The 27,617-nt window shown below is 44.0% G+C and overlaps 1 protein-coding gene across 1 annotated transcript in view; it reads right to left on the reverse strand.

Annotated features, from left to right (window-relative positions):
• The window catches only part of ap1g2 (adaptor related protein complex 1 subunit gamma 2), a 50,650-nt gene extending 30,704 nt beyond the window's left edge, over positions 1-19,946 (reverse strand). Inside the window, exons 1-8 of the mRNA XM_060931065.1 lie at positions 19,678-19,946; positions 9,492-9,694; positions 9,245-9,369; positions 1,021-1,162; positions 705-801; positions 523-599; positions 302-397; positions 104-184 (exon numbers count right to left, since the gene is read on the reverse strand). Of these exons, the coding sequence (XP_060787048.1) occupies positions 104-184; positions 302-397; positions 523-599; positions 705-801; positions 1,021-1,162; positions 9,245-9,369; positions 9,492-9,692 (819 nt within the window). The 5' untranslated portion in view covers positions 9,693-9,694; positions 19,678-19,946. The remainder of the gene's footprint in view (positions 1-103; positions 185-301; positions 398-522; positions 600-704; positions 802-1,020; positions 1,163-9,244; positions 9,370-9,491; positions 9,695-19,677) is intronic.
• Positions 19,947-27,617: the final 7,671 nt, after the last annotated feature.

Consider the following 27,617-nt stretch of genomic DNA (forward strand, 5'->3'; position numbering starts at 1 on the left):
ATTTATTTTAAATATTAAAAAAAAAAAAACACCACCTGTAAATGTATTTGCAATGGATGAAAAAAAAAATGTTTGTTTACTATCCTGACTAGTAGTAGTATACCTGTGCTAGGAGATCATTCATAAGATCACTTGCTGCAACATTATTGTGACCTAAAATCCTCAGCAATCTGAGAATACGAATCTACGAGAGAAAGAGACAGACGCAACCAACACAGATGGTCTCAGACTGTATCTCATATGGCATAAACAAATTAGTCTGTTATTATGCAGAGTGAGTGATCAATAAGTACAAGCTGACCTGCAAGAAAGGGTCACTGATGCCAGCTATGTTGTGTTCTGGAGAATAACCTGATGTGACCAGGTCCTTCATTATTTGAATCAGTTGTGGAACAGACTGAAAGAGGAACAAAAAAAAGTAGCAACAACTAAAAATCACACACACCCTCCATTTTAATCTTCCCTATTCTTATAATAGGTATCAAAAGTATGCTAGAACTTATTTAAACGCTATTTCTATACCTTGCGGAACTGCTCCAGAGTGTCAGGGTTGTGATCACACAGCTGTGTGATCAGAATTACGGCACCGTGTAGAACGCCTGACAGTCAGAATTTAAAAATTTACATTTCAACAATATTTAAACTGTAGCTTAATCACGGAACAGCAACAGGAGATACAAGGGTCCAGGAAAAGAAAGACTAACCGTGGTTCCTCTCTGAGAGCAGGGAGCCTGCAGCAGGTGTGAACATCTCTCCCATGTCAGGAATTTTCCTCACAATGTGGACGGCACATAAAGCTGCCTGAAGTATGAAAATCATCATTACAGCCATGTAATTATGAATTCATAGTAACCATCATGCAGAGATTGTGACTTTGAATGCTCCAGCCCTTCACAGTCAGGAGCTAAAGGACCGAGATGGGCCTTATATCTTTTCAAATGAAAGTTAATTGTGCTGTGCTGCAGCGTGGACAACTTTGTTTAATTGGAACCATATCTTTGGCTCTCCCACAGGCCATACCTTCTTCCTGATGTAGGAGCTGGAGGACCTGAGGAGGCGCTCAATTTCAGGGGCCAAGTCTCGACACATTTCCACAGAACCCATACAGGCCAGAGTGCACAGGGCCAGAGACTGTACATGCTGAGTACCCTGCGAAAGGTCACTGCGAAAGAACACACAGCAATTAACCTACGAGGACTTCTATAATGTAGGTGAACTCTGGTAATATGGGACAATGTGGACATGACCATGTCTGTATCTAATAACATGGGTCAGTAAATGAGAATCTCTACGCGAAAAAGTGTGCATTAGATTGTCCTCCTAAAACTTACTGTAAATACCATAATGTACGTATTATATAAAATGCCTTGAATATCAATATCAGGTTTAAGTGAGGAGCAGTATTAAAGCCTCGGTCACAACCGGCCGTACGTGCCCCTACGGCCGGTCTACATGCAAAAAAAACCGCAAGAAACGCACGGAGGGCGCGTGTGACGTGCTGATTTTCGAGCCGTAGACTGGCCGCAGAGGTTCTTTGTCATGTCAAACAAACTCTACGGGCGCTTACGGTTTTTTCAGGTTGCAAGACAAACTTACGGCCTCGTGTGTCTTCCGTACGGCCGACGTGCGTCTTTCGTACGATTTGCTGGTGTCAGGTTTCAGCAAAATGTCAATTTTTTTCATACGTCGCACTTGCGGACTCCGTATGTGTGTCGTGCGCCCCACATACGTAATAAGTGCGGCCAACGCACGTTCAGATATTTCGTATGTCATCCATGCGTGTCGAGTAAGTCGGCCGTGCATTGGCTGTACGGCGAGAGGGCGTTAATCGCACGAAAACTCGGGTATATAAAGCTGCAGGGGTGCCTACGGCCATTTGTACACGTAGGCTTTAATTGAGAGAAAATCCAATTTCATTTCATTGCTTCAATATGCCGAAGGCAAAAGGGAAGAGGAGGACAGAAAAGGTGTCGGAGACGGAGGAGAGAGAGGGGGTGACATAGAGGGAGGAGAGAGAGAGAGACGGCGGCAGAAAGGGAGGAGAGAGAGAGGACAAGGAGGATGAAGACCACAACAGTGGCCAGCAGGCCAGGAGTTTGTTGTACTCTTTCGGCGTAGCAGACGAGGAGAGGTTGGTAGATTTTTTCCGTGCCAACCCTTGTTTCTACAACAAGACTTTGGACCTGTACAGCAACGCCATCCACAAACGGAAATTGACACAGGGCATTGCTACTGAACTACACACAACTGGCGAGTATTGACCTGCTAAATACTAATTATGGTGCTGTTTTGGCATTTTCTTAGTAAAAATCCAACGTCGTTGGTACGCACAACGTACAGATCGTGCGCAGTTCTTGCAACCTTCATATGAAGCCTGCATGGAACGCACGGTCAGTACGATTAGTGCACGTTTGAAGGACGTTGATCTTACAACTACGTGCGTTGGCTGTACGAATGAAGCGACAGCCGTACGTCTGAGCAGCCTCAGATTTTGTGCGTGGTACGCACGTTCGACTTCCAGGTTGTACGTTGGGTGCATGGTGATCTTACTCCTTCATGGTCACCACAACTACGTTCTCCACGAACAACAACAAAAAAAAACCCGCAGCGATTTGGGAAACGCCAAAAATCGCACGGCCAAAAAATCGTACGTCCGGTTGTGACCGAGGCTTGAGTGCAGCACCACCACCTGACAGCAATTTACATATTTGATCAAGATTATTTAATTTAATTAAGACTATATAGCTCAGAGTCTGCTCTTCTAGACATCCAATACATAAAGTATAAGAAGAAGCCTTTGTCACATGTATACTCAAGCACAGTGAAATAATCTCCTCTGCATTTAACCCATCTGAAGTAGTGAACACATGCATGCATACACACGTGAGCAATGAGCACACACACATACCCAGAGCAGTGAGCAGCTATGCTATAGCACCCGGGAAGCAGTTGGGGGTTAGGTGCCTTGCTCGAGGGCACTTCAGCCACAATACAGAAGGAGGGGAAAGTGCTGTTCATTCACTCAACTCCCCTCACATTATTCCTGCCGGTCCCAAGAAACGAGCTGGCGACCCCTTTGGGCCCAAGGCTGCTTCTCTAAACTTCAGGCCATGGCTGCCCCCACGTATTAGTGCATATACTTATTTAGATAATAAAGTGAATAATAGAAGAGTCTTTTCATGATTGTGGTGCCACTTCACAATTAAATGACTTACAAGGTCATTAATTAACATTTTAATTAAATCCTGTCATCAGCAGTGATTATTTACAGTCCACAACATAAACTTCAGCACGATATTGTGGTTCCGTCAAGCTGTCAGGTGGTGGTGCTGCACTTAATACTGCTCCTCACTCAAACTGATATTGCATAAGAAAAACAGGCTTAAGAATAAGGCGTCTCCATGACACGTGATTTTCACACCTCTGTTTTACATAAACACTACCCAATGGGTCTTACTCTTGTGTAACTTCTGAATAGTTTGTAGTTATGTCTGAGATCTGAATACTGATGTGTGCAATTACAGTATTAAATCCTCACAATGTGGGAACTAATTGCAGGTTGGAATTAGGAAACTGAAGAAAGACCAGATGATGTGCTTGGATTTGTCACTTTACAACCTCTCATCTGATTTACAATTGAGAAAATCTAAATTTAAAAAAGGTTGCCCATTGCCACAGTCATTGAAATCACAACTGTATTGCATACATGTACACAAAGTAAATAGTGGCCTATTGCTTACGAGTGTGAATATAAATGCATAAAGAGCACTTGTACACCCTTCTGAAGCACTGTGCAAGTCTTAGGTACCCTATTTTTTTTCATATTTTTGTTATAGATTTCCACTTTATGAATTCTACATTATTGAGTCAGGACAAAAACATTTTAGAGTTCCAAACGGTTGTGTTACAGAAAAGAAAAAGAAAAAAAAAAAAAGAAGTTTGTATCTGAGCAACATATTCCATAAAAGAGCACTTTTCGGATTAAAAAAGGAAACATAATGAAGGCTGCTGGGTTTTGCTGCAAAATTAAGACGCGAGTGTGACAGCCAAAGTGTCCAGAAGAACTGTAGCTGGTTCTACAAGATGCTCAGTAAAACCTACAGCTCATTTCCTTATCAAACTGCACTCATTTATTTATTTAAAGGTTTAGTTATCAGGGACAATGCACATTAATAAAACATTTAAACAAATGTAAAATATGCCAGAATTAGCCAGAAGGCTATTTTGCATCTGCTGTCCCTGGACTGATGTTAAAATAGTCACCCTAAAAAGAACAAAAATTAAAACATAATCAAATAAAACATTTCCAAATAAAAAAAAATAAATAAATCTGAATAAAAATTAAAAAGTAAAAAACTAAACTAAAATACATTCACACACAAGCTAACAAACTCAACACCAAACAAAACCAAGCAACAACAACAAACATCAACAACATTTATAATACAACACAAAAAACTAACAAGCCATAAACAAGCAGGACATAGACACCAAACACATAATAAAAAACCATACACAAAAACACAGTAATACCAGACAAACTAACAAGACATGACGGATGGCATCAGAAAAACATCGACAAGGGGGCGTCGTGGCTCAGGTGGACAAGGCGCCATACCATAAATCCGGGGACCTGGGTTCGATTCCGACCCGAGGTCATTTCCTGATCCCTCCCCGTCTCTCTCTCCTGCTCATTACCTGTCTCTACACTGTCCTATCCAATAAAGGTGAAAAAAGCCCCCCAAAAAATATTTAAAAAAAAAAAGAAAAACAAACAAACAAACAAACAAACAAACATCGACAGGCAGGGCAGCAAACATGGAGAAAAATTAAGCACTAAAATTTAATGTTGACAGCCTTGACCACTAATTAACCACTGTTTTAAAAAAAATTTAAAAGAAGCATCATTTGATTGATTACATACAATTACAATTGTACCCGAGAGTACCATTTTTATTATTATTATTTTTTTTAAACGAAGGGTTGTCTCACACCAAATATTGACTTATGGCCCTTTTCCACTACCCTTTTTCAGCTCACTTCAGCCCGACACGGCTCGCGTTTCGACTACCTCAGAGCAGCACGACTCAGCTCGCTTCAGCCCTGCTCAGCACCCAAAACTCGCACGGTTTTGGAGTGGGGCTAGGGGCGTGAGGAGACACTCCCCTGTGCACTGATTGGTGAGGAGGAGTGTCCTCACATGCCCACACACGCCCCGCGAGCACGCTGGGATCTGTAAACACTGTAAACCCGGAAGAAGGAGAATTACGAATTACGAGAATTTCTGAAGCCTTATGCGCCTCGCCTCATCTATACGCTCTTGCCAGTATCTGTTGGCGTTGTCTGTGACAACAAGCCACAGCACCAAGACCAGCAACACTAACGACTCCATGTCCTCCATGTTTATTGTTTACTCTCCAGGTCGTGAGACTACCGCTTAAAAGGTCACTGATGTCACTGTTTGCGCCGCCTAATGACATCACGTGACGTCCACCCACTTTCGCTAACTCCACCCAATGTGTCCACCCACTTCCAGCCAGCACGGTTCAGCACGGTTGTAGTCGAGATGCAACTCCAACAGCCCCACTCAGCTCGACTCAGCCCAACTCAGCACGGCACGGCTCAGCCCGACTCAGCCGCGTTGGTAGTGGAAAAGCGGCATTTGTTTCATTTATGACTTTCTGCTGTTCACGGTATTTTTTTTAATGTTGAAACATTTCATTTCATTATTTTTAAGCCATTTTGGTCTACAGCAGGGGTTCTCAAACATTTGCAATCTGGACCCCCCCTGACTGTAGCAAATGTACTTTGAGCCCCCTCGAAAGAAAGATAGATAAGCTATTACTTATTATTATTGGGCTCTTTTTTTATTGTTGTGTATTATTGTATTATTACAATGTTAGGCAACACAGTCAAAGACTGAAAATGTTGAATTTTTCCCTACATCCTTTTAAAAATGTCTGGATCCAGACGCGGTTCCGGATCACCTCCAAAATTTAAGTTCTTCACTGGGCCAAGACACGTATCTGGTAAAATTTTCATGAAAATCCGTCTGTACATTTTTTTCTGCAAAGTTGCTAACAAACAAACACATGAACGAACAAGCAAACTCTACCAGAGTACTGGAGGTAGTGTTAATGAATGTCTCAGTGTGATACATGAGCCTGCTTTGTTTGGCAGAGTTCTCGAATTCTTGACTCAATTTTAGTTAAACACAGCCTCAGGTCATCCTCAATCTGTGCGTGATTGCGGTACTTAGTTTTGAGCGCAGTCAGTTTTGAAAAACCTTCTTCACGCAAGTATGTTGACGCGAAAGGTAAGAGAATTTTTAAGGCAACGTCACAGAGCTGGGGGTCCTCCTGCATCACTGTTACCCACAAGGATGTAAGAGAACAGGTGCTAAAAAGGTGCTTCAGCCTGCTGCCACGCTTCAGCTCAATAAGCTGCTCTTGCACTTGCAGTGACAAATCATTTGCGGTGCAAACAAATGGGTCCCGAACCCATGAAAATGACCGGTAGTCCTCCTTGAAATAAGAAACTAACTGCTGCTGAAGCCCAGACAGGTGATCTACAGCTGATTGAAAAATAGAGCCGAAATCACTGCCACGTGCCTCAGTGATGAAGTATGTGAGGCTGGGGAACATGTCACAATTTCCGACAATTATGCGGTCGTGCCAGAGGACAAGTTTTTGGATGAAAGCATCCACTCTGTCAGCAAGGACCAACACATTGGAATCTCAGCCTTGCGAAGGCAGATTCAAACTATTCAGTCTGTCAAATATGTCGACCAAATACGACAAGGAAGCTAGCCACAGGGAATCGTAGAGGTGCTTGGTCAGTTCTGAATTGCTTTCGGTCAAAAACAACTTCACCTCTTCTCGCAGCTTATACAAGCGCTGTAACACACTCCCTCTGGAAAGCCAGCAAACCTCTGGGTGCAAGAGCAGCTGTTCATGCCCAGAACCCATTTCCTGACAGAGGACCCCGAATAACCGTGAGTTCAATGGACGTGACTTAATGAAATTTATCATCTGAACTGCCTGTTGAAGCACAGACTGGAAAAGCGTTGGCATTTTTTTTTTTAGCTGCAAGTGCCTCGCGATGGATACGAAAGCTGCAATGGTACGAGCTCGACGCGATTGCACAGTGGTATGTTTCCGATGTCTGTGATCTCTTGTGTACTTGAGATGCGTCTTTAAAAGTTCCTTGGTGAGATTTCAAATAATAACTCCCCATTTTCATTGGCTGGACTGAAGATGAAGACGTTCGTTATTTGTTGCTGCAACTGTAAACCAGCCCCTTGCATTTGCCACTGAGCAGTCTGTGACCACACGCCCCACTCACCGAGTGTCCGCGCCAGTGGCGGCTGGTAGTCTTTCAAACAGGGGAGGCTGGTCGGTTACAATATTTCCAGATTTTAAAAGTAAAAAACTCATCAGTTTTGCCCATACGCTTGCCTCTGATCTGGCTGATTGTTGGCAGCGTCACAAACTGTGAAATAACAGGTTCTTTTGGCCCATTAGCCTACTGTCCAATATACATGATGGTGGTGTTGGGGGGGGGTATATTTTAACATTTTATATTTTAAAATTGTGGCATGTTGTTTAAAAATTGACCTCGGCTGTGTTTTTGTTTAAAAATGTTTTCCAAATTGTAGCTGTGTTTAATTCATATCCAGAAATATATATATATTCCAATATAATATACTCAGCATAAACATTTTAAATAGATTCTATATTTTTGGTCCATCCATGACATATTACTAAAGTAGCCTATTTACTGTTGTTGATGTGGGTCACTTGCTGTTAGCCAATTCACTTTCTCGTACCAGGAGAGCTGAAAGGAACGAGTATTATTCCCTACCTTTTTCACCAAGTCAGTTTGAGGCGTTGGTCTACCCTGCTCTTTAATTTTAATTTTTTCCTCGAAAGGAAGACTGGCAAATGGCTTCGCTAAAATTAAATCAGCAATGCTTGGCATCCGTGCACAGCTTTCTTGCTAGCTGACTAGCCCCCTCAAGTTCAAGTTCAGTCAATCAAATAAACGAAATTTCTGGAACTAAGATAGCAAACTTGACAACACTATATTTACAATGAAAATATATACAAACTAAAAAAGCTGGTAGAAACCATATGTAATGAATGAAATCGAAATGTAAGAGATCGGCTTACAATACACCACAGCACTTGCGAATCCGCATGGGACTGAACTGATGTTGCCAGATACTGCTGACGTTATCCAGCCCAAAATATGTTCAAAACCCGCCAAAAATGCACTTAAAACCGCCCAATCTGGCAACACTGTACTGCTGCCTGTCTATAGTTGAAACGAGCTGTCAAAGAAAATATCCGGCCGCTTTCACCAATCACCAGTCTCCTCACGGAAACTGCCATGTCCCTCCCATGTGAGGCTCGGAGTCCGTGGGCGGGCATTTTCGCAGTATTTGTCCAATAACCGTCTTGCATTTTGTGATTGAAAAGCGCATAGCTCCCAAATGCCGTTGAAGTCCACTGAGGCTGGGAGTCCGTGAGACTCCGTGGGCGGGCATTTTCGCAGTATTTGTCCAATAATCGTCTTGCATTTTGAGACTGACAAGCACAGAGCTCCCAATCCACTGAGGCTGGGCTGCATCGCGCTGTCACGAGGGGGAAAAACTCACGCACACATTAGGCGAACTGGGGAAAGTTATAACGGAATGATTTCGCACTGTAGTTGGGTTGAGCACATATATTTCTATGATTCTGGATCTGAAATAGCAATGTTATAAGGTCGGCTATAACATAAGCCTAGCGCAATTCATCCTACACGGTGTTCGTCATTTTTAGAGGAGGCTGAGCCTCCCTCATTGTCTTAGAGCAATCGCCCATGGTCCGCGCCCCCCAGTTTGAGAACCACTGGTCTACAGCATTTCTTTACCTGTGCCTAAAACTTTTGCACAGTACTGTATACAAAAAACATCTAAAAGCAGAGTATTTACCACTAACAGTGTGCTTTGCTTTGAGTAGCCTAGCCCGACGTTCAAGTAACGTAATCACTTTCTCGGATTCCGTTCCTGTGATTTTTGCTTGAAATTATTTGTTGGAACTCTGATATGTAAGTGGGGTTAGATATTCTTAATGAAACAAAAGTTATCTGGAAATCTTAACAGAAAATATAAAGCAATAATTTACCACACTCCCCAAATTACCCGAGTTCATCCTACATTAGTATACTGGTCAGAGGAGAAGAGATAAAGAGGAGTTACTTCTTGATGGAGTTGGTGATAAGCAGACTGGCATCCTGGTTCTCATCCAGGAGCATCATGGCACCCAGGTAACCGATCCGTTTCTCACTGTATCGAGAACTGGCTATCATGTGTACACACTCCATCTGGGAAAAAAAAAAAAAAACAACAGTAGTATTGTTTGTCATTTCTAAGAGTCATGCATACATGAAGCTACAGATACGTGAAAAAGAGGCCATGCAGAGGTCGCATGACTATGGTACATTACCTGCCCAAAATGTGCCGGATAGCCCAGCATGTGCACATATAACAGCTTGGCTAGATTGTGAAAGCGGCCTTCAGTGTCAGTTTGACGAAACTGTGCTCGGATGGCAGCACACTCTCTCTGGATAACCGCCCGCTCATCTGCCTGAGTCCGGGCACTTCGGATTGCTCGGATCATTTCATGCAAGCGTACTGATGGAGCCATGTCTGCATTTGTGTATAATGCATGTATATAAGTATGCGTAGACAGAACAAACAGTAAATTAAAATACCCTGTACTATTTATACACGATTTCACACAGATGTTAATTTTTTAACTTATGCAACATGAAACCAATACTGAAGTATAAGCACAAGCCAAGACACTACAGGTCAAAACAAAAATGTGGATCATGTAAATTATGTTCCAGATTTTTGTATAAACTGCATCTATAGCATGTCTTCTCTTAAAGTAATAAAAATATCAAAAAACACAACAGGAAGAGTTTTTCTCCATGAACTACAACTGTACTATATTAAACTTAGCAACTCTGATGAAGGCTTTAATTTCCACTGACTCCATACACCTACATCAGGTCATATACCACTGAAAAGCTTGTTTCCTGATGTGCAGTACCAGTTAAGTTTGGACACACCTACTCTTTCAGAGTCAAAATACAGAAAAACCTATTTTCTACATTGCAGAACAATACTGAACACATCAAAACTATGAAATAACATATGGAACACAACTCCATATATGTGGTAAATGAAAAAAAAAAAGTTTGATATTTTATATTCTTCAAAGTAGCCCATGTTTACCTTGACGATGCTTTGTACATTATTGGCTTAACCAGCTTCATGAGGAAGTCACCTGGAATGCTTTTCAATTAACAGGTGTGCCTCGTCAAAAGTTAATTAATGCAATTTGTGTTTTTAGTGCATTTGAGATCAAACAGTAGTTAATAATAATAAAAACACAGTAAATAGTCCTATTTCGCACCCGTAGTAATCTATCCCATGTCAAGAACTGCTCAACTAAGTAAAGAGAAACAACAGACCATTATTACTTGTAAGTGAAGTATCTTAAGAAAACCATTGAATTAAGAGGTGTGCCAAAATTTTTTGACTGGTACTGTATACACAAATCAGCCATAACATTAAAACCATTAACGAGTGAAGTGAATAACCTTAATTATCTCGTTACAGTTGATGGCTAGACGATTGGATCAGAGTATCTCCAAAATGGCAGGTCTTGTGGGGTGTTTCCAGTATGCAGTGGTCAGTACCTAACAAAAGTGGTCCAATTAAGGACAACCAGTAAACTGGCAACAGGGTCATGGGCACCCAAGGCTCACTCATGTGTGAGGAGCCAAAGCACGCCTGTCTCGTCCAATCCCACAGAAAAGCTACCTACAGTAGCACAAACTGCTAAAAAGTTAATTCTGTCTATGATAGAAAGGTGTCAGAACACACAGTGCATTGCAACTTCCAGCACATGGGGCTGCACAGCAGCAGACTAGTCAGAGTACCCATGCTGACCCCTGTCCACTGCTAAAAGCACCTACAAGAGGAATGTGAGCATCAGAACTAGACCATGGAGCAATGGAAGAAAGTGACCTGGTCTGATGAATCATGGCCAGTGAGCGTACATCACTTATTTGGGGAAGAGATGGCACCAGGATGCACCATGATAGGAAAGCAAGCTGGTGGAGGCAGTGTGATGCACTAGGCAATGTTCTGCTGGGAAACCTTGGGTCCTGGCATTCATGTGGATGTTACTTTGACACAAACCACCGACCTAAACATTGTTGCAGACCAAGAACACCCCTTCATGGCAACAGTATTCCCTCATGGCAATGGCCTCTTTCAGCACCATGCTACACTGGAAAAATTGTTAAGCAATGGTTTGAGGAACACAATTAAAAAAAAAAAAAAAAAAAAGAGTTCAAGGTGTTGACTTGGCCTCCAAATTCCCCAGATCTCAATCTGATTGAGCACCTGTGGGATAAACAAGTCTGGACACCACACCTCACAACTTATAGGACTTAAAGGATCTGCTGGTAACGTCTTGGTGCCAGATATCACAGCACACCTTCAGAGGTCTTGTGGAGTCCATGCCTTGATGTGTCAAAATTGTTTTGGTGGCACAAGAGGGAGCATCACACTCCCTCTACCAACTTGCTTTCCTCTCATTGTGTGTCCTCGTGCCACCTCTTCCCCAGGTAAGCGACGCACAAGCACCTGGCTGTCCACACACTCTAAAAGAAAACATGATTCATCAGACCAGGCCATCTTCTTCCATTGCACCATGGTCCAGTTCTAATGCTCACATGCCCACTGTAGACACTTTCAGCAGTGGACAGGGGTCAGCATGGGTACTCTGACCGGTCTGCATCTACACAACCCCATAGGCTGCAAGCTGCAATACACTGTTTTTTGACACCTTTCTATCATAGCCAGCGTTAACCTTTTCAGCAAATTGCAACAGCTCTTCTATGGAATCGGACCAGACAGGCTAGCGTTTGCTCCCCACACACACCAACAAAACTTGGGGCACCATGACCTTGCCACTGGTTCACCGGTTGTCCTTCCTTGGACCACTCTTGGTAGGTACTAACCACTACATACCAGGAACACCTCAGAAGACCTGTCGTTTTGGAGATACTCAGACCAGTCATCTAGCCATCACAATTTGGCTCTTATCAGAGTTGCTCACACTTGCCCATTTTTCCTGCTTCCAACACATCAAATTCAAGAACTGACTGTTCAAGATAATCATTGCTCTTCACTCCACTCTGACAGCCATCAAAGGTTTCAAGGGAAGGATTGAGAAGTGGTTTCGTGGTGCCTTCTCCTGGATTATTATCCCCTTCGGACATAATGCGTACAACTGTACACATGAAGTTCCATAGCATTTTTCCTTGTGTCCGAAGGGGTTCTAGAGGCTCTCTTCTCAACCATTCACACCCATGGGCAATTTAAAGTAGCCACTTAACCGGACTGCATGTCTTTGGACTGTGGAGGAAACCAGAGCACATCAAATTCAAGAACTGACTGTTCAAGATAATCATTGTTCTTCACTCTGCTCTGACAGCCATCAAAGGTTTCCAGGGAAGGATTGGGAAGTGGTTTCTTGTTGCCTTCTACTGGATTATTATCCTCTTCGGACATAACGCGTACAATTGTACACATGAAGTTCCATAGCATTTTTCCTTGTGTCCAAAGGGGTTCTAGAGGTTTTCTCTTCTCAACCATTCACACCCATGGATTTTATTTTTGCACTATATATTGCCTTACTTTGTACTACTTCTTCTGCCTATTTATTTTTTATTTGTAATTGGCATTCATGGTGGACAGCAAATTAAGAATTTCATTGTGCAAGTGGACATGTCCTTACTGTGCATATGACAAACACTTTGAACTTGAACTTAAAGTGCATATCATGGATAAATTCAGGAGCAAGATCAATGTAATTCTCATTCATTATCTCTAGCCGCTTTATCCTGTTCTACAGGGTCGCAGGCAAGCTGGAGCCTATCCCAGCTGATTACGGGCGAAAGGCGGGGTACACCCTGGACAAGTCGCCAGGTCATCACAGGGCTGACACAGACAACCATTCACACTCACATTCACACCTACGGTCAATTCAGAGTCACCAGTTAACCTAACCTGCATGTCTTTGGACTGTGGGGGAAACCGGAGCACCCAGAGGAAACCCACGCGGACACGGGGAGAACATGCAAACTCCGCACAGAAAGGCCCTCGCCGGCCACGGGGCTCGAACCCGGACCTTCTTGCTGTGAGGCGACAGCGCTAACCACTACACCACCGTGCCACCCCAATGTAATTCTCCTATTTTATATTAAACTTTGGTCAAATATCTGTAACATTCTGCATTCTCTGCAATTTTTTTCCCCTTGCGCAATACCAGAAAAATTCAGTTGAAATCAAGCCATTTGAGTTGAATTGGTCCGCCTCTGAAAAAACTTGGCATTTGGATTTCCCGGCAAACATTGATTTTGGTGACGTCGCGTGCGGGACGCCTCCCTCTGAATCCTACGTCAGCGCTGGTTTGTTTATGAGAAAACGACCTGGTGGTTTTCTGCAAATTTCTTCAACGTTATCGTGTAATTATTAAAATGGTTAACAGATGTATCGTAGGAGGGTGTAGCAACACCAATCTTGATGGGATTAGTACTCATCGTTTCCCAAAAGACCAGACGACGAAAGAGAAATGGGAGCGCTTGGTTTACACAGGCTGTGCACTTAACTTCTGCAGATAACGCCATGATTCTGGCTCCAGACTCCTTTGAGATTTTTCCAGACGCGTTTTATTTTTTCTGCTGCAGACAGATGGCCTTGTGCAAAATTACCCTTTTGGATGAGTGTGTAAAAGGACATACTTTCATATTTTAAAAAAATAACCATGAAATTGGTCCAGAATATGCACTTTAAAGTATCCAGTTAACCTGACTGCATGTCTTTGGACTGTGGAGGAAACCAGAGCACATCAAGTTCAAGAACTGACTGTTCAAGATAATCACTTCACCTGTCAGTGGTTTTAGTGTTATGGCTGATTGATGATATCCATCTGTCAACTAGTGCATCTCAATTTTTTTTTTCATAATTTAATTCAAAAAGGTAAACTTTCACATATTCTATATTCGTTACATGTAAAGTGAAATATTTAAAGCCTTTTTTGTTTTAATTTTGATGATTATGGCTTATACCTCATGAAAATCAGAAATCCAGTATCTCAAATTATTAGAATATTCCCCAAGATCAATCAAAAAAAGGATTTACAATACAGAAATGTCCAACTTCTGAAAAGTATATTCATTTCTACACTCAATACTTGGTTGGGGCTCCTTTACCATGAATTACTGTATCAATGCGGTGTGGCATGGAGGTGATCAGTCTGTGGCACTGCTGGGGTGTTATTGAAGCCCAGGTTGCTTTGATAGTGGCCTTCAGCGTATCTGTATTTTTGGGTCGGGTGTTTCTCATCTTCCTCTTGACAATACCCCATAGAGAATCTATGGGGTTCAGGTCACGCAAGTTGGCTGGCCAATCAAACACAGTAATATCATGGTCAGCAAACCATTTGGTAGTAGTTTTAGCACTGCAGGCAGGTGCTAAGTCCTGCTGGAAAAGGAAATCAGCATCTCCAAAAAGCTCGTCAGCAGATGGAAGCATGAAGTGCTCTAAAATCTCCTGGTAGATGGCTGTGTTGTCTTTGGACTTGATAAAATACAGTGGACCAACACCAGCAGATGACATGGCACCCCAAATCATCACAGACTGTGGAAACTTCACACTGGGCTTCAAACACCTTGGATTCTGTGCCTCTCCACTCTTCCTCCAGACTCTAGAACCGTGATTTCCAAATTAAATGCAAAATGTGCTTTCATCTGAAAAGAGGACTTTGGACCACTGAGCAACAGTCCATTTCTTTCTCTCCTTAGCCCAGATAAGACACTTCTGACATTGTCTCAGGAGTAGCTTGATATTAGGAATGCGAAAGTTGTATCCCCTTTCTTGAAGATGTCTGTTCGTGATGGGTCTTGATACACTGACACCAGCCTCAGTCCACTCCTTGTGAAGCTCTCCCAAATTCTTGAATCAACTTTTCTTGACAATCCTCTCAAGACTGCGGCCATCCCTGTTGCTTGTGCACCTTTTCCAGCCACCCTTTTCAGCAATGACCTTTTGTGGCTTACCCTCCTTGTGGAGGGCATCAGTGATCATCTTCTGGACAACAGTCAAGTCAGCAGTCTTCCCCATGATTGTGGTTGTGTGTACTGAACTAGACCGAGAGATACACCGTGTTCATACTGTTTTACTCAAACTCGAAATGAAATATTCTAATATTTTGAGGTGGGTTTTTTTATGTTTTTGTACTGTATGCCATACTGATTAAAATTAAAATAGAAAAATGCTTGAAACCAAGGGAGTAACTTTGATTTTGACATTGGTGGGGACATAAAAGTGATCCAAGGCAGTTACCAATATTCGTCTGTAGGTGGCAGTAAAGGATCATGGATTTGTTGTATCTAGCCTAGCAGTAGTAGAAAGAGGTCTCTGTAAAACGGTGAACGCAGCAGACTCAGCAGCTGTCACGCTATTGATTCTGAAATGCAAGTCGCACATCTGCATGGCCATGCAGTAGCCTACATCTGACTACTTACATTCTGTAAAACCATTAGGTCTATAAATTTAACATTCATTCATCGAGGATATTATCTAACACCAAGTTACATTACTCCAGCATTCCTTTTCTCTGCAGCTATGCAATAGCCTAGCTCTGATGCGTCCGGTCACGTTGCTAAACCTGCCTAAGGAGCCGCAGCAATACTTTTATGAAGGGTTTCCATACATCAAAAGGATTTTGTTGAGTTTTTAAAGCTCGACGGAAACCCTGCACTTACATTCTTGACTTTGAAGAAGAATAAACGAATGTCTCGTTTCTTGGGAGGGGGGGGCCTTCATCCATGATACTCAAATCAGCATGCGAGTCGTAGGGCAAGCATGCATGGACATCGAAGTCCAGCTCAATTTGTAGGCTGACGGAGAGTGGGGGGTGCGTGGGGTAGGTCAGGTGCATACGTGTGAGATACGGGGGGTTGATGGGCGGGTAGTCATGGCTGCTGTGGGAAGTGTGCTGCTTTTACAGCAGATGGAGTGACAGCTGGGATAGCCAACCATGTAAGTTAGCGAGAAACAGGTAGCTAATCAGAGAATGATATCTACGTTAGAGGGGGGATTATTAGCAGTGTCATACATTTAACCCTTTGTGTGCCATATAATCATTGCTCAGGTTAGGACATCGGTTTTATTGATCGTGATTACACAGTAGCAGCTGAATATTGGTAGGGACACGTCCCTAGCGTCCCTACCCAAAATTACGCCCTAGCTTGAAACATTTTAGTTTATGTGTAATGAGTCTAGGGTGGCCAGATGTCCGGCTTTAGGCCAGACCGTCCGTCTTTTCAATGTCTTGTCCGGCGTCCGGCGCAGCATCAAACCAGATGCACATTTGTCCTTCTTTTAGAGACGATGAGCGGAATTATATAATATCGACTTGCCAGACTGGAAGAGCAGAGTTTTAGAATAACGTTTTGTAGGGAAACTGCAGGTCTGTGCTGCACACTAGTAATCTACAATAAAGAGTCTATGGCTCGATGTTTTTTGGCATGCAATGCGAATTCCGCACCGCGAGGCGTTGCGTTCTAGAACGCGTTGCGCTCTATCCTTTGATGATCTTCCTGGCGCGTGCCTAGTGCCCTGCCCCCCCCCGGCCCTGGCTGGGACTTGGAAACACGAGTCTGTCCGGTAGACCAGCTGCTCACAACTTAACTTGTTAGGATATGGATGACAGTGCAAATGCACATCTACTATATCTACCTTAAGTTTAATTTCAGTGGTTTGTTACTCCACAATGTTTTTAATAAATACAAATATGGTGTTCTAGCCAATTAAGAGCTAATACATGAATTATAATAAATACTATGAATGCTGTAAAATGTTTTATAATGTTGCTGGTTATGTTGCCTATTTGTTCTCTGAGAATCTACACATGTTGTGCTTTTTGGTACTCAGCACCTTAAGTTTAATTTCAGTGGTTTCTTAACTCCACAATGTTTTTAATAAATATAAATACTGTGCGTTCTAGCCAATTAAGAGCTAATACATGAATTATAATAAATACTATGAATGCTTTGACCGTACTCTTTTTTTCCCCACAATCATAATCTTTAACCCTACAAAATTGCGATGTTGATTTCACCAAACTTGAGTGACTTGCATAAAAATAATCCATTCTCAATCTTGCCACTGTGGTTTACATAAAAATTTGAGGGCTATGAATCAGATGGGATTTGCCATTATTCACCCTAAAATTGATTAGAATGCAGGAAATTGCATCTTACACTACGTTCACACTGCAAGGCTTAATGCTCAATTCCGATTTTTTTGTGAAATCCGATTTTTTTGTGAGGTCGTTCACATTAACAAATATATGCGACTTGTATGTGATCCTCAGTATGAACGAAAAGCGACCTAAAAGTGTTCCGCATGCGCATTGCAGGATACGACGACGTCACACGCAGTGAGCATGGCCAGTGTTTACGGAAGTAACCTAAAGTTTCCTGTGTATGACAGTAGCCAGCATAGAGTACCTGGCGATGATGCAGTTGTTGTTGCGACGGAGCCAGAACATGCACAATAGCCTGATGTTAAGGAGGAGGTTGAGAAGGAAGAGGGCAAGAGTTTTGGCTCAGGCGTTCTGCGGGGTAGTGACTGCAACCTCCGTTCAAAGGAACGTGTGGGTGCGGAGTCGCATTGATGTCATGCACCATGTTGTTGTAACTTTTTTTGAGAGACCCGCCGCCTACTTCAGCGCAGAATAGTGACGTTTGTGGCTTCTTGATGACGTGCAAGTCGGATGAATGCGACCTGGCGGTTCAGACTGAAGTCGCATATGAAAAGATCGGATAGGAATCGGAATTAGGACCACATTTCCAAACGGCCTGGGTCGGATTTGAAAAAAATCGGATATGTGTCGTTCATATTGTCAATAAAAGATCGGATACAGGTCACATATGGGCGAAAAAATCGGATTTGAGTCACTTCAGCCTGCAGTGTGAACGTAGTGTAAAGGCCTCTGCATGCTCGTGCGACAAGGCTTTCGCAGATAGCTTTTCGCAGACAGTTGTAATTTATTGTTGAGCGGGGATAATAGGCGTGCGCGATGTTATTCACCGGCACAACGCAAGGGGGCGCGAAGTCGCTAGGAGTAGTTGGTGGGTGTGGTTAGTGGAGTGTTTATCCTCCGGTTACTTATAATGACTAGAACTTTTTTTTTTTATAATGACTAGAACTGGAGTCGTATAGATGTACGTACTTCCTCAATCAACCGCTCTTCGTGCTGCTCCACCTTCGCTCGTGTTTTTAAAAATGCCGGTCGTGAAAACAAACCAAACCGGGAAAGTCGGGAAGCGGAAGTGCGTGTACAGCGGATGTAGAGTGGACCAATCAGAGCCCTCTTGTCTGCGGCGCTGTCTGCGAGGCTTCTGCGGTGGTCACAATTTTTGGGAGGTGCGCGCAGAGCGTCTGCGAAGGTGGGGGGGCTACGCAGACACTGTCTGCGACGCTATCTGCGAGGACTGGGTTGTCAGCATAAATTGGCCTTGAGAAATACAAAATTTTCTGGGGGAGGGCCCCCCGTCCAAATAATGTCCTCCTTTTTGGTGTTATGGAAATCTCATCTCATTATCTCTAGCCGCTTTATCCTGTTCTACAGGGTCGCAGGCAAGCTGGAGCCTATCCCAGCTGACTACGGGCAAAAGGTGGGGTACACCCTGGACAAGTCGCCAGGTCATCACAGGGCTGACACATAGACACAGACAACCATTCACACTCACATTCACACCTACGGTCAATTTAGAGTCACCAGTTAACCTAACCTGCATGTCTTTGGGGGAAACCGGAGCACCCGGAGGAAACCCACGCGGACACGGGGAGAACATGCAAACTCCGCACAGAAAGGCCCTCGCCGGCCCCGGGGCTCGAACCCAGGACCTTCTTGCTGTGAGGCGACAGCGCTAACCACTACACCACCGTGCCACCCCTGTTATGGAAATGGTCACCCTAAATGAGTCTATAATATATAACTTTCACTTTCTTAAATAACTGATGGAAAATATTGAACTTTTTCACAATATTCTAATTTTTTGAGATGCACTAGTATATTTACAAAACTTCCAGTATTAAATATTTGTATAAATACCAGCAGTAAACTAGTCAAAGATTAACTGTGAAATCTATTAGTTTTATTGCCCTCTTCACCTGCACTGTCTTACTACCATAAACCCTGATGGAAAGTTCCAGTAGGCAGGGCTGTGGAAGGGAAGTAGGCTGGAGGTACTTCCGTGTCGCAGGTGAGGATAATTGTACACCTTTTCCAGCCATATTGTGCGCTTTCTTCATTCATTTCTTCAATACTGTATTTCAACATAACCTTAATTTACCACACTGTTGTGTTTAGCAGAACCCTGTGTGCGTGTTTGTTTATTCTACTTACTTTTTCACCAAACATATGAGAATGTAAGCAAGCTTTCATAACAACACTATAATGGTGATTCAAATCGAAAGAAGTCAGACTCAGTGCTGCTTCACGGCTGACACAGAAACATCTGTTATCATCTTACCTCGGAGATTATATCCAGCACTGTCCCCTTACAATGTCATTAGGAGGAAGCTCCTTCAAACAGCCCTGTTACACTGGACACACACACACTGCACCACCTGCATCTGGCTCTCTGTGTGTGTTTGGGTACAACTCAGCTGTACAGCACCTTTCCCCGTTTTTATTATTTATATATTTCCCTTTTCCCAAGCCGTATTGCGATACCTTTCGCCCTTTGCGCCCGGTCTTGTCCAATGGTGTGTGAAAATACACCTGCAACCAATCCGCAGGAGACAGGACACTCCAACCCTAACGCAGGAGGCGGGGTTTGTCAGGAAATGGGTGAAAAAGTACAATCTGGCAACCTACACACTGCATCGTTGTTTTGTTAAGGTATCCTTTCTTAATTAAAACGCAGTTTAATTCTACAAGCTCTTGGAAACAGGATCATAACACGTGGCCAGTACTTAGTAAGAGTTTCGTCGAACAATTTCCTCGGATAAACTCTTGTGTTTCTGTTTCCGTGTGGCTGAAACATTAGGGAGCGTCGATAAAGCGCAGTATTGAAGACAAACGAACGAATGTTTTCCAACGAGTCATCTCATTATCTCTAACAGACATAGATACCTACAGTCACCAGTTAACCTAACCTGCAGGTCTTTGGACTGTGGGGGAAACCCACGCGGACAACATGCAAACTCCGCACAGAAAGGCCCTCGCCGGCCACGGGGCTCGAACCCGGACCTTCTTGCTGTGAGGCGACAGCGCTAACCACTACACCACCGTGCCGCCCCTGGTTTATCATTTCTTCGTCAAATATAGCGAAACGAGGCATTGCAGAGTCAGCCATTTTCTCATCTCATCTCATCTCATTATCTCTAGCCGCTTTATCCTGTTCTACAGGGTCGCAGGCAAGCTGGAGTCTATCCCAGCTGACTACGGGCGAAAGGCGGGGTACACCCTGGACAAGTCGTCAGGTCATCACAGGGCTGACACATAGACACAGACAACCATTCACACTCACATTCACACCTACGGTCAATTTAGAGTCACCAGTTAACCTAACCTGAATGTCTTTGGACTGTGGGGGAAACCGGAGCACCCGGAGGAAACCCATGCGGACACGGGGAGAACATGCAAACTCCGCACAGAAAGGCCCTCGTCGGCCACGGGGCTCGAACCCGGACCTTCTTGCTGTGAGACGACAGCGCTAACCACTACACGACCGTGCCGCCCCGGCCATCTGTCTACAGCAGAAAAAATAAAATAAAAGAACAAAACACATCTGGAAAAATCCCAAGGGAGTGTGGAGCCAGATTCGTGACGTCACCTGCGGAAGCGCCAGCAGGCTGCGCAAGCTTGCATGGTTTCCGTGCACAGCCTGTGTAGACCAAGTTTAGCAGCGAGCGATTTTGCATTAAAATATGGAACTGTCACCTGAGTTGGATGAAGAATATAATGAGATGTCAGAATTGGTACTTCATCTCTTTGGATTCGATGATGATTCAGGTAGTGAAGATGACAGAGACAACACCGGGGATGTAAATATGACGGTCGTTTTCTCATAAACAAACCATCGCTGACGTAGGATTCAGAAGGAGGCGTCCCTGACTGCTCCCCGGGTGCTGTAGTGTGGCTGCCCACTGCTCTGGGTGTGTGTGTTCACTGCTTCAGATGGGTTAAATGCAGAGGATGAATTTCACTGTGCTTGAAGTGTGCATGTGACAAATAAAGGTTTCTTCTTCTTCTCCCGCACGTGACGGCACGAAAATCAATGTTTGCCGCGAAATCCAAATGCCGAGTTATTTCAGAGGTGGACGAATTCGCCTCAAATGGCTTGATTTCAACTGAATTTTTCTGGTATTGCGCAAGGTAAAAAAAATGCACAAAATGCAAAATGTGACAGATATTTGACCAAAGTTTAATATAAAATAGGAGAATTACATTGATCTTGCTCCTGAATTTACCCATGATATGCACTTTAAGCCAGTATCTCACTGGGCTGCGACAGCTTGCGAACGTCATTCGTGAGAGAGTTTCAAAAGTGTCTTGAAACATTCGCGGGGCTTCTCAATTTCCTCGCATGAGTCGCAAAGTGTTGCTCCTTCATCTCTGAAATTTTGAACATGTTCAAAAAATTCGTGCGACAAAATTTCTCTCAAAACAGTCGCAAATGTGTCGCTGGTGTCGCAATGCCGTCACAAACCCTTCTCAAGTCAGTTTCCGTGAGGCAGGAAGTGCGAGTTTATCTCACTGGGCTGCGACAGCCTGTGACTAGTTGGAGACACAACAATTGCGATAAAATATGCAAATATCAATTCGGTGTGATTCCAAGTGAAAATTGTCGCTAATTCACATATTTTATCACAATTGTTGTGTCTCCAACTAGTCGCAGGCTGTCGCAGCCCAGTGAGATACTACCCTTAGTGTTCTGCCTGATGGCAGGTCCACTCTGACGGCAATCAAAAGTTTCTAGGGAAGGATTGGGAAGTTGTTTCTTGTTGCCTTCTACTGGATTATTATCCCCTATTATATTATAATCTGTACAATTGTACACATGAAGTTCCATAGCATTTTTCCTTGTATCCGAAGGGGTTCTAGAGGTTTTTTCCTCTCAACCATTCACACCTACGGTCAATTTAGAGCCACCAATTAGCCTAACCTGTATGTCTTTGGACTGTGGGGGAAACCGGAGCACCCGGAAGAAACCCACACAGACACGGAGAACATGCAAACTCCGCACAGAAAGGCCCCCGTCGGCCGCTGGGCTCGAACCCAGAACCTTCTTGCTGTGAAGTGACAGTGCTAACCATTACACCACTGTGCCACCCCACAAATCAGCTGAACGAACTGAATCTGAACTCATCAGTGATTTGTTCGTCTGACTCTTTGTACTGATTATACTGATTTTTGCAGGGATGCAGTGGTTAGCATTGTCACCTCACAGCAAGCAGTGTTCTAAGTTCGAACATGCCGGTCGATCAGGACCTTTCTGTGTGGAGTTTGCATGTTCTTGTGCTTTTGTGGGTTTCTTCTGAGTGCACTGGTTTCCTCTGACAATCCAAAGACATGTGGATTAGGTAAACTGGCTACTCTAAATTGCACACAAGTGTGAATGGTTGTTTGAACCTGTTTGGCTCCCTGTGATAAGCTTGGTGACCTGACCAGGGTGAAACCCGCATCTTATCTGAAGTCAGCTGGGATCAGCGCCAGCTTCCCTATGACCTAATGGATAAGTGGGATAGATAATGGATGGATGGGTGGATGGATGATCAGATGGCTATTGTTGTCAACTGTAGTAAATAAATTCTGATTTGGGAAAAGACATTGTTATTTTGAAACATACACCATATGGTCAAAGGTATGTGGGCACCTAACCATCACACCCATATGTGAGTCTTCTTCAAACTGTTGCCCACAATGCTGAAAGCATAGCATTTTTAGAATGTCTTTGATGTATAGAATGTATAGAATTAAAATTTTTCTTCACTTAAATTAGTGGTGAAGGCACAAGACTTTCAATCAGAGTACGTGGGTTCATGTCCCCACTCAACATGTTTTATTTGAGGGACATTTTGCTGCAGGTACCTTATTTACAGTTTTTCTCAGTCACGTTGGTGCATTTCTCAGATCAGAATTGAAATTCTCAAAACTGTTTGTTCAAACTCCACATCATCTAGTCAATTGTGCACATCATAAAAGCAAATTGTCATTATCTTGAACAAACAGCAAATGCTTTGGTGCAACCATGCAACTGATTGTGTACAATTGTCTACTGTTTTTTACATTATTAATTGCTCATGTCATGTCAGTCAAAATGCATTATGCTAGTTCTCTGTTGAATCGTCCTACCACCCAAAACATCAAGGTATTATTTCATTGCTTGAGTCATTACATGCAAAAGTATTGAACTAGTTGTCATAATCTGTCAATCATATTTGATGCATTTCTATTACTTTTTTTGTTAAATGTGTCCTAAATTGATGACTTGATGTCAGATGAATCTCAACTTTCACTTATGAGGGGGAATGTGTGAAGCATCAGATCAGCTGGTTCTCTACAATAGCTCAGAGGTGAATCCCACAAACCTTTAATTGGCAAGCATACATATACAGAGCAGAACACAGTGTAATGATTTCTGACACGGTAATGGAAGCACAACAGCCCAGAAGAAGAGGAGTAAGGATGCGGGGTGGAAGGGTAAGGAGACAAAACAGAGGATGAGAAAGAAGAGGCCAAGTACATAGGTGTGTTCCAGATGAAATAAGGGCCATAGTTGTGGACTATGTTCTCAATCATGGTCTTAGAATGACTGAGACTGATCGAAGGATGTAGCCAAATATTGGGAGAACCACTGTATCCTCAATCATACAAACATTTCGTTGGGACAACAGGTGGTTAATCCAAAAATGTGCATGTAACAGCTCTCTAACTCTGGGAAACAGAGGAATGGGAAGCAGGCTTCAAAACAGGTGAGTTCATTTTATTGTGCACACTTTTCAGTGACTATATATGAAACATAAACACACACATGACAGGGTGTCATACCTCTCTCTCTCTCTCTCTCTCATATTCCTGACTGTCTGAAAGACACACAGAGACGCAGGTTAATAGACAGCCAGTAATTTGACACAGGTGCACCTCATCGCATGTTACCTGCTGGTTCAACCCGCCTCCTCACCATTCACAGCTGACACTTGACCACACCCCAGCTGCTACATACCCCCAGCGCCCGACTTAGGCCGGGGAGCTGTCTGGTCTGCAGCTGACCCCCACCCCCTGGTAGGAGAGGTAATCTGCCATCACCATCTGTGCCCCCGGCCTGTGGACCACCTCAAATTTAAAGGTCTGAAGGGTCAGATACCAATGAGTAATCTACGCGTTGGCATCCTTCATGCGGTGGAGCCACTGGAGCGGGGCATGGTCAGAACAGAGGGTGAATGGGTGTCCTAGCAGGTAGTAGTGGAGAGTGAGGACTGCCCACTTGATGGCCAGACACTCCTTTTTTATCATGCTGTACTTTGACTCTTGCATGGAGAGCTTGCGGCTGATGTACAACACTGGACGCTCCTCCCCCTCCACCACCTGGGACAAAACAGCCCCTAGCCCTCTGTCTGATTTGTCAGTCTGTAAAACAAAAGGGAGAGAAAAGTCAGGAGAATGCAACAGCGGGCCCCCATACAAAACCACCTTTACCTGAGCAAAAGCCCATTCGCATGGCTCCATCCACTGGAATGGATCTGGTGCCCCCTTTTTAGTGAGGTCAGTCAGCGGGTTGGTGATGTCTGAAGAGTTAGGCACGAACCACCTATAATAGCCAGCCAGCCCCAGGAACTGCCTCACCCCCTTTTTGGTCTTAGGTCGTGGGCAGGCCGCAATCACTGCAGTTTTATCAACTTGGGGATGCACCTGCCCATGACCCAAGTGGAAGCCCAGATACCATACTTCCACCCATCCAATTACACACTTCTTTGGGTTTGCTGTGAGCCCAGTGCATCGCAGCGACCTCGGGGCCGCCCTGAGATGTTGTAGATGCTGTTCCCAATCATTACTATAAATGATTATATCATCTAAGTATGCTGCTGCATATGTATTGTGGGGACAGAGAATTCAGTCCATGAGATGCTGAAATGTCGCTGGAGCCCCAAACAACCTGAAAGGAAGGGTGACAAATTGGTGTAAGAAAAACAGCGTGGAAAAGGCTGTTTTCTTGCAGGACAATGGAGTCAAGGGGATCTACCAATATCCCTTTGTTAAATCCAGTGTCGAGTAAAAGCGAGCCATGCCTAACCGATCGAGCAGTTCATCAATGTGGATCATCGGATATGCATCAAATTTAGACACCATGTTGACTTTTCTATAGTCTACATAGAACTGGACAGACCCTTTGGTCTTGGGAAGCAAGACCACCAGGCTGCTCCAGTCACTGTGCAACTCCTCAATTACTCCCATCTTAAGCATCACCTGGAGTTCATCCTGAACCACATTTTCCTTGTGTTCGGGGAGCCGATACGGGGGGCTACACACCACCACCCTTGGGGGAGTCTCAGTGTGGTGTTCTATGAGGTTAGTGCGAGCAGGGAGGGGCGAGAACACATTGGAGAATTCCTCCTACAACCTAATTACCTGTGCTCTCTGGGACGGTGAGAGGTGGTCTCCACAGGGGACTGGGGTGAATTGGGCCATACTTTTTAGACTTACCTCTGGTCCCAGCTCTGCCCTCTCCAGAACTACCATCGCCAGAGCCACAGGAACCTCCTCTCTCCACTGTTTCAGGAGATCGAGGTGTTAAATGTGACGTGTTGCCTCTATCTGGCCGTTTGACCTCGTAGTTGACCTCCCCAATTTGCTCTATGACCTTAAAAGGCCCTTGGCACTTGGCAAGCAATTTTGAGCTTGAAGTGGGCAGTAAAATGAGGACTTTATCTCCCGGTGCAAACCCCCTTACCCGTGCCCCTCTGTTGTACAGGTGAGCTTGACGTTCTTGGGCCTGTAGCAAATTCTCCTGGGTTATGTGGCTCAGTGTGTGGAGTTTTGCTCTCAGGTCAAGAATGTGTTAAATTTAATTTTTACTTTGAGAAGGCCTCTCTTCCCAATTTTCTTTAATGATGTCTAAGACACCATGGGGCTTGCGCCCATACAGCAATTCAAATGGGGAAACCCAGTGGAGGCTTGTGGGACCTCATGCACTGCAAATAACAGAGGGTCAAGCCACCTGTCCCAATTTTTAGCATCCCAGGGAACGAATGAATCATGTTCTTAAACCATTTGGTTAAATGGTTTGACCAGCCCATTCATTTGCAGATGATAAACACTAGTACGAATCAATTTAATCCCCAATAATTCATATAATTTGCACAGTGTGCATGACATAAACATAGTGCCTTGATCCGTCAGGATTTCTTTTGGAATCCCAACTCGGGAGATAATGCGGAAGAGTGCCTCCGCAACACTGTGTGCTGAGATATTGCGGAGAGGCACTGCTTCCAGATATCACATTGCATAATCCACTATAACTAATACAAAGCAATACCCGTGTGCAGATCAATCTAATGGCCCGATGAGATCCATGCCAATTCTTTCAAAGGGGATCTCCATCACTGGCAGTGGGCACAATGGTGCTTTTGGTGTGGCCGCTGAACTTACCAGCTGGCATTTGTGACATGCCGCACACCACCTGCAGACATTGGCGCAAATCCCTGGCCAATAGAAACAGGCCATGAGACAATTCAGTGTTTTATCCTGCCCCAAATGCCCAGCCATAGGATTATGATGAGCTGCATGGAATAAAAGTTCCCTGTGGCTCTTCGGGACCAACAAGTGTGTCATCTTTTCTTTTGTTTGAGTGTCCTGCATCACTCAATACAACCTGTCCTTCATAATACAAAAATATGGAAAGGAAAGCACAAGGTTAGGTTGGAGGATTTGACCATCAATTACATCCACTTGGTCAAAGGCATGTCTCAGAGACTCGTCGCATGCCTGCTCCAATGGGAAGTCCCCTAAGGGATTCCCCAGAGAGGGAGGAGGGCTCTAGCCCCTCTCTGTGTCATCATGACACAGTGCTGATGCGGATGGTCCTGGGACCGCCTCCCCGGTCAACATTGCAGCGGGACTCACCCACTACTATCAGTTTCTTTAATGTTCTAAACCCCAGTCAATCGGTACCCAGGATTAGCGGGTGAGTGAGGCTTGGATTAACCATGGCCTCTACATTATGATTTTCTCCCTGGAAGTAGATAGTGATGGGCATCAGTGGATATTTGTGTATATCACCATGCACACACTTAACCTTCACCAAACATGCATTTCCCAGTGCCCCGCATTGAGTCAGGCTTTGAGGTATGGAGGTCTGATTACAATGATTACAACCTGAATCCACCAAAGCCTGATGTGTACCCCCTTGCATACTCATAACTATCCTGTACACCCCCACTCAATCAGGGGAAGCCTGAGATGCCT

The sequence above is a fragment of the Neoarius graeffei genome, chromosome 1 (genome assembly GCF_027579695.1).
Source record: "Neoarius graeffei isolate fNeoGra1 chromosome 1, fNeoGra1.pri, whole genome shotgun sequence".
Taxonomy (NCBI): Eukaryota; Metazoa; Chordata; class Actinopteri; order Siluriformes; family Ariidae; genus Neoarius; species Neoarius graeffei.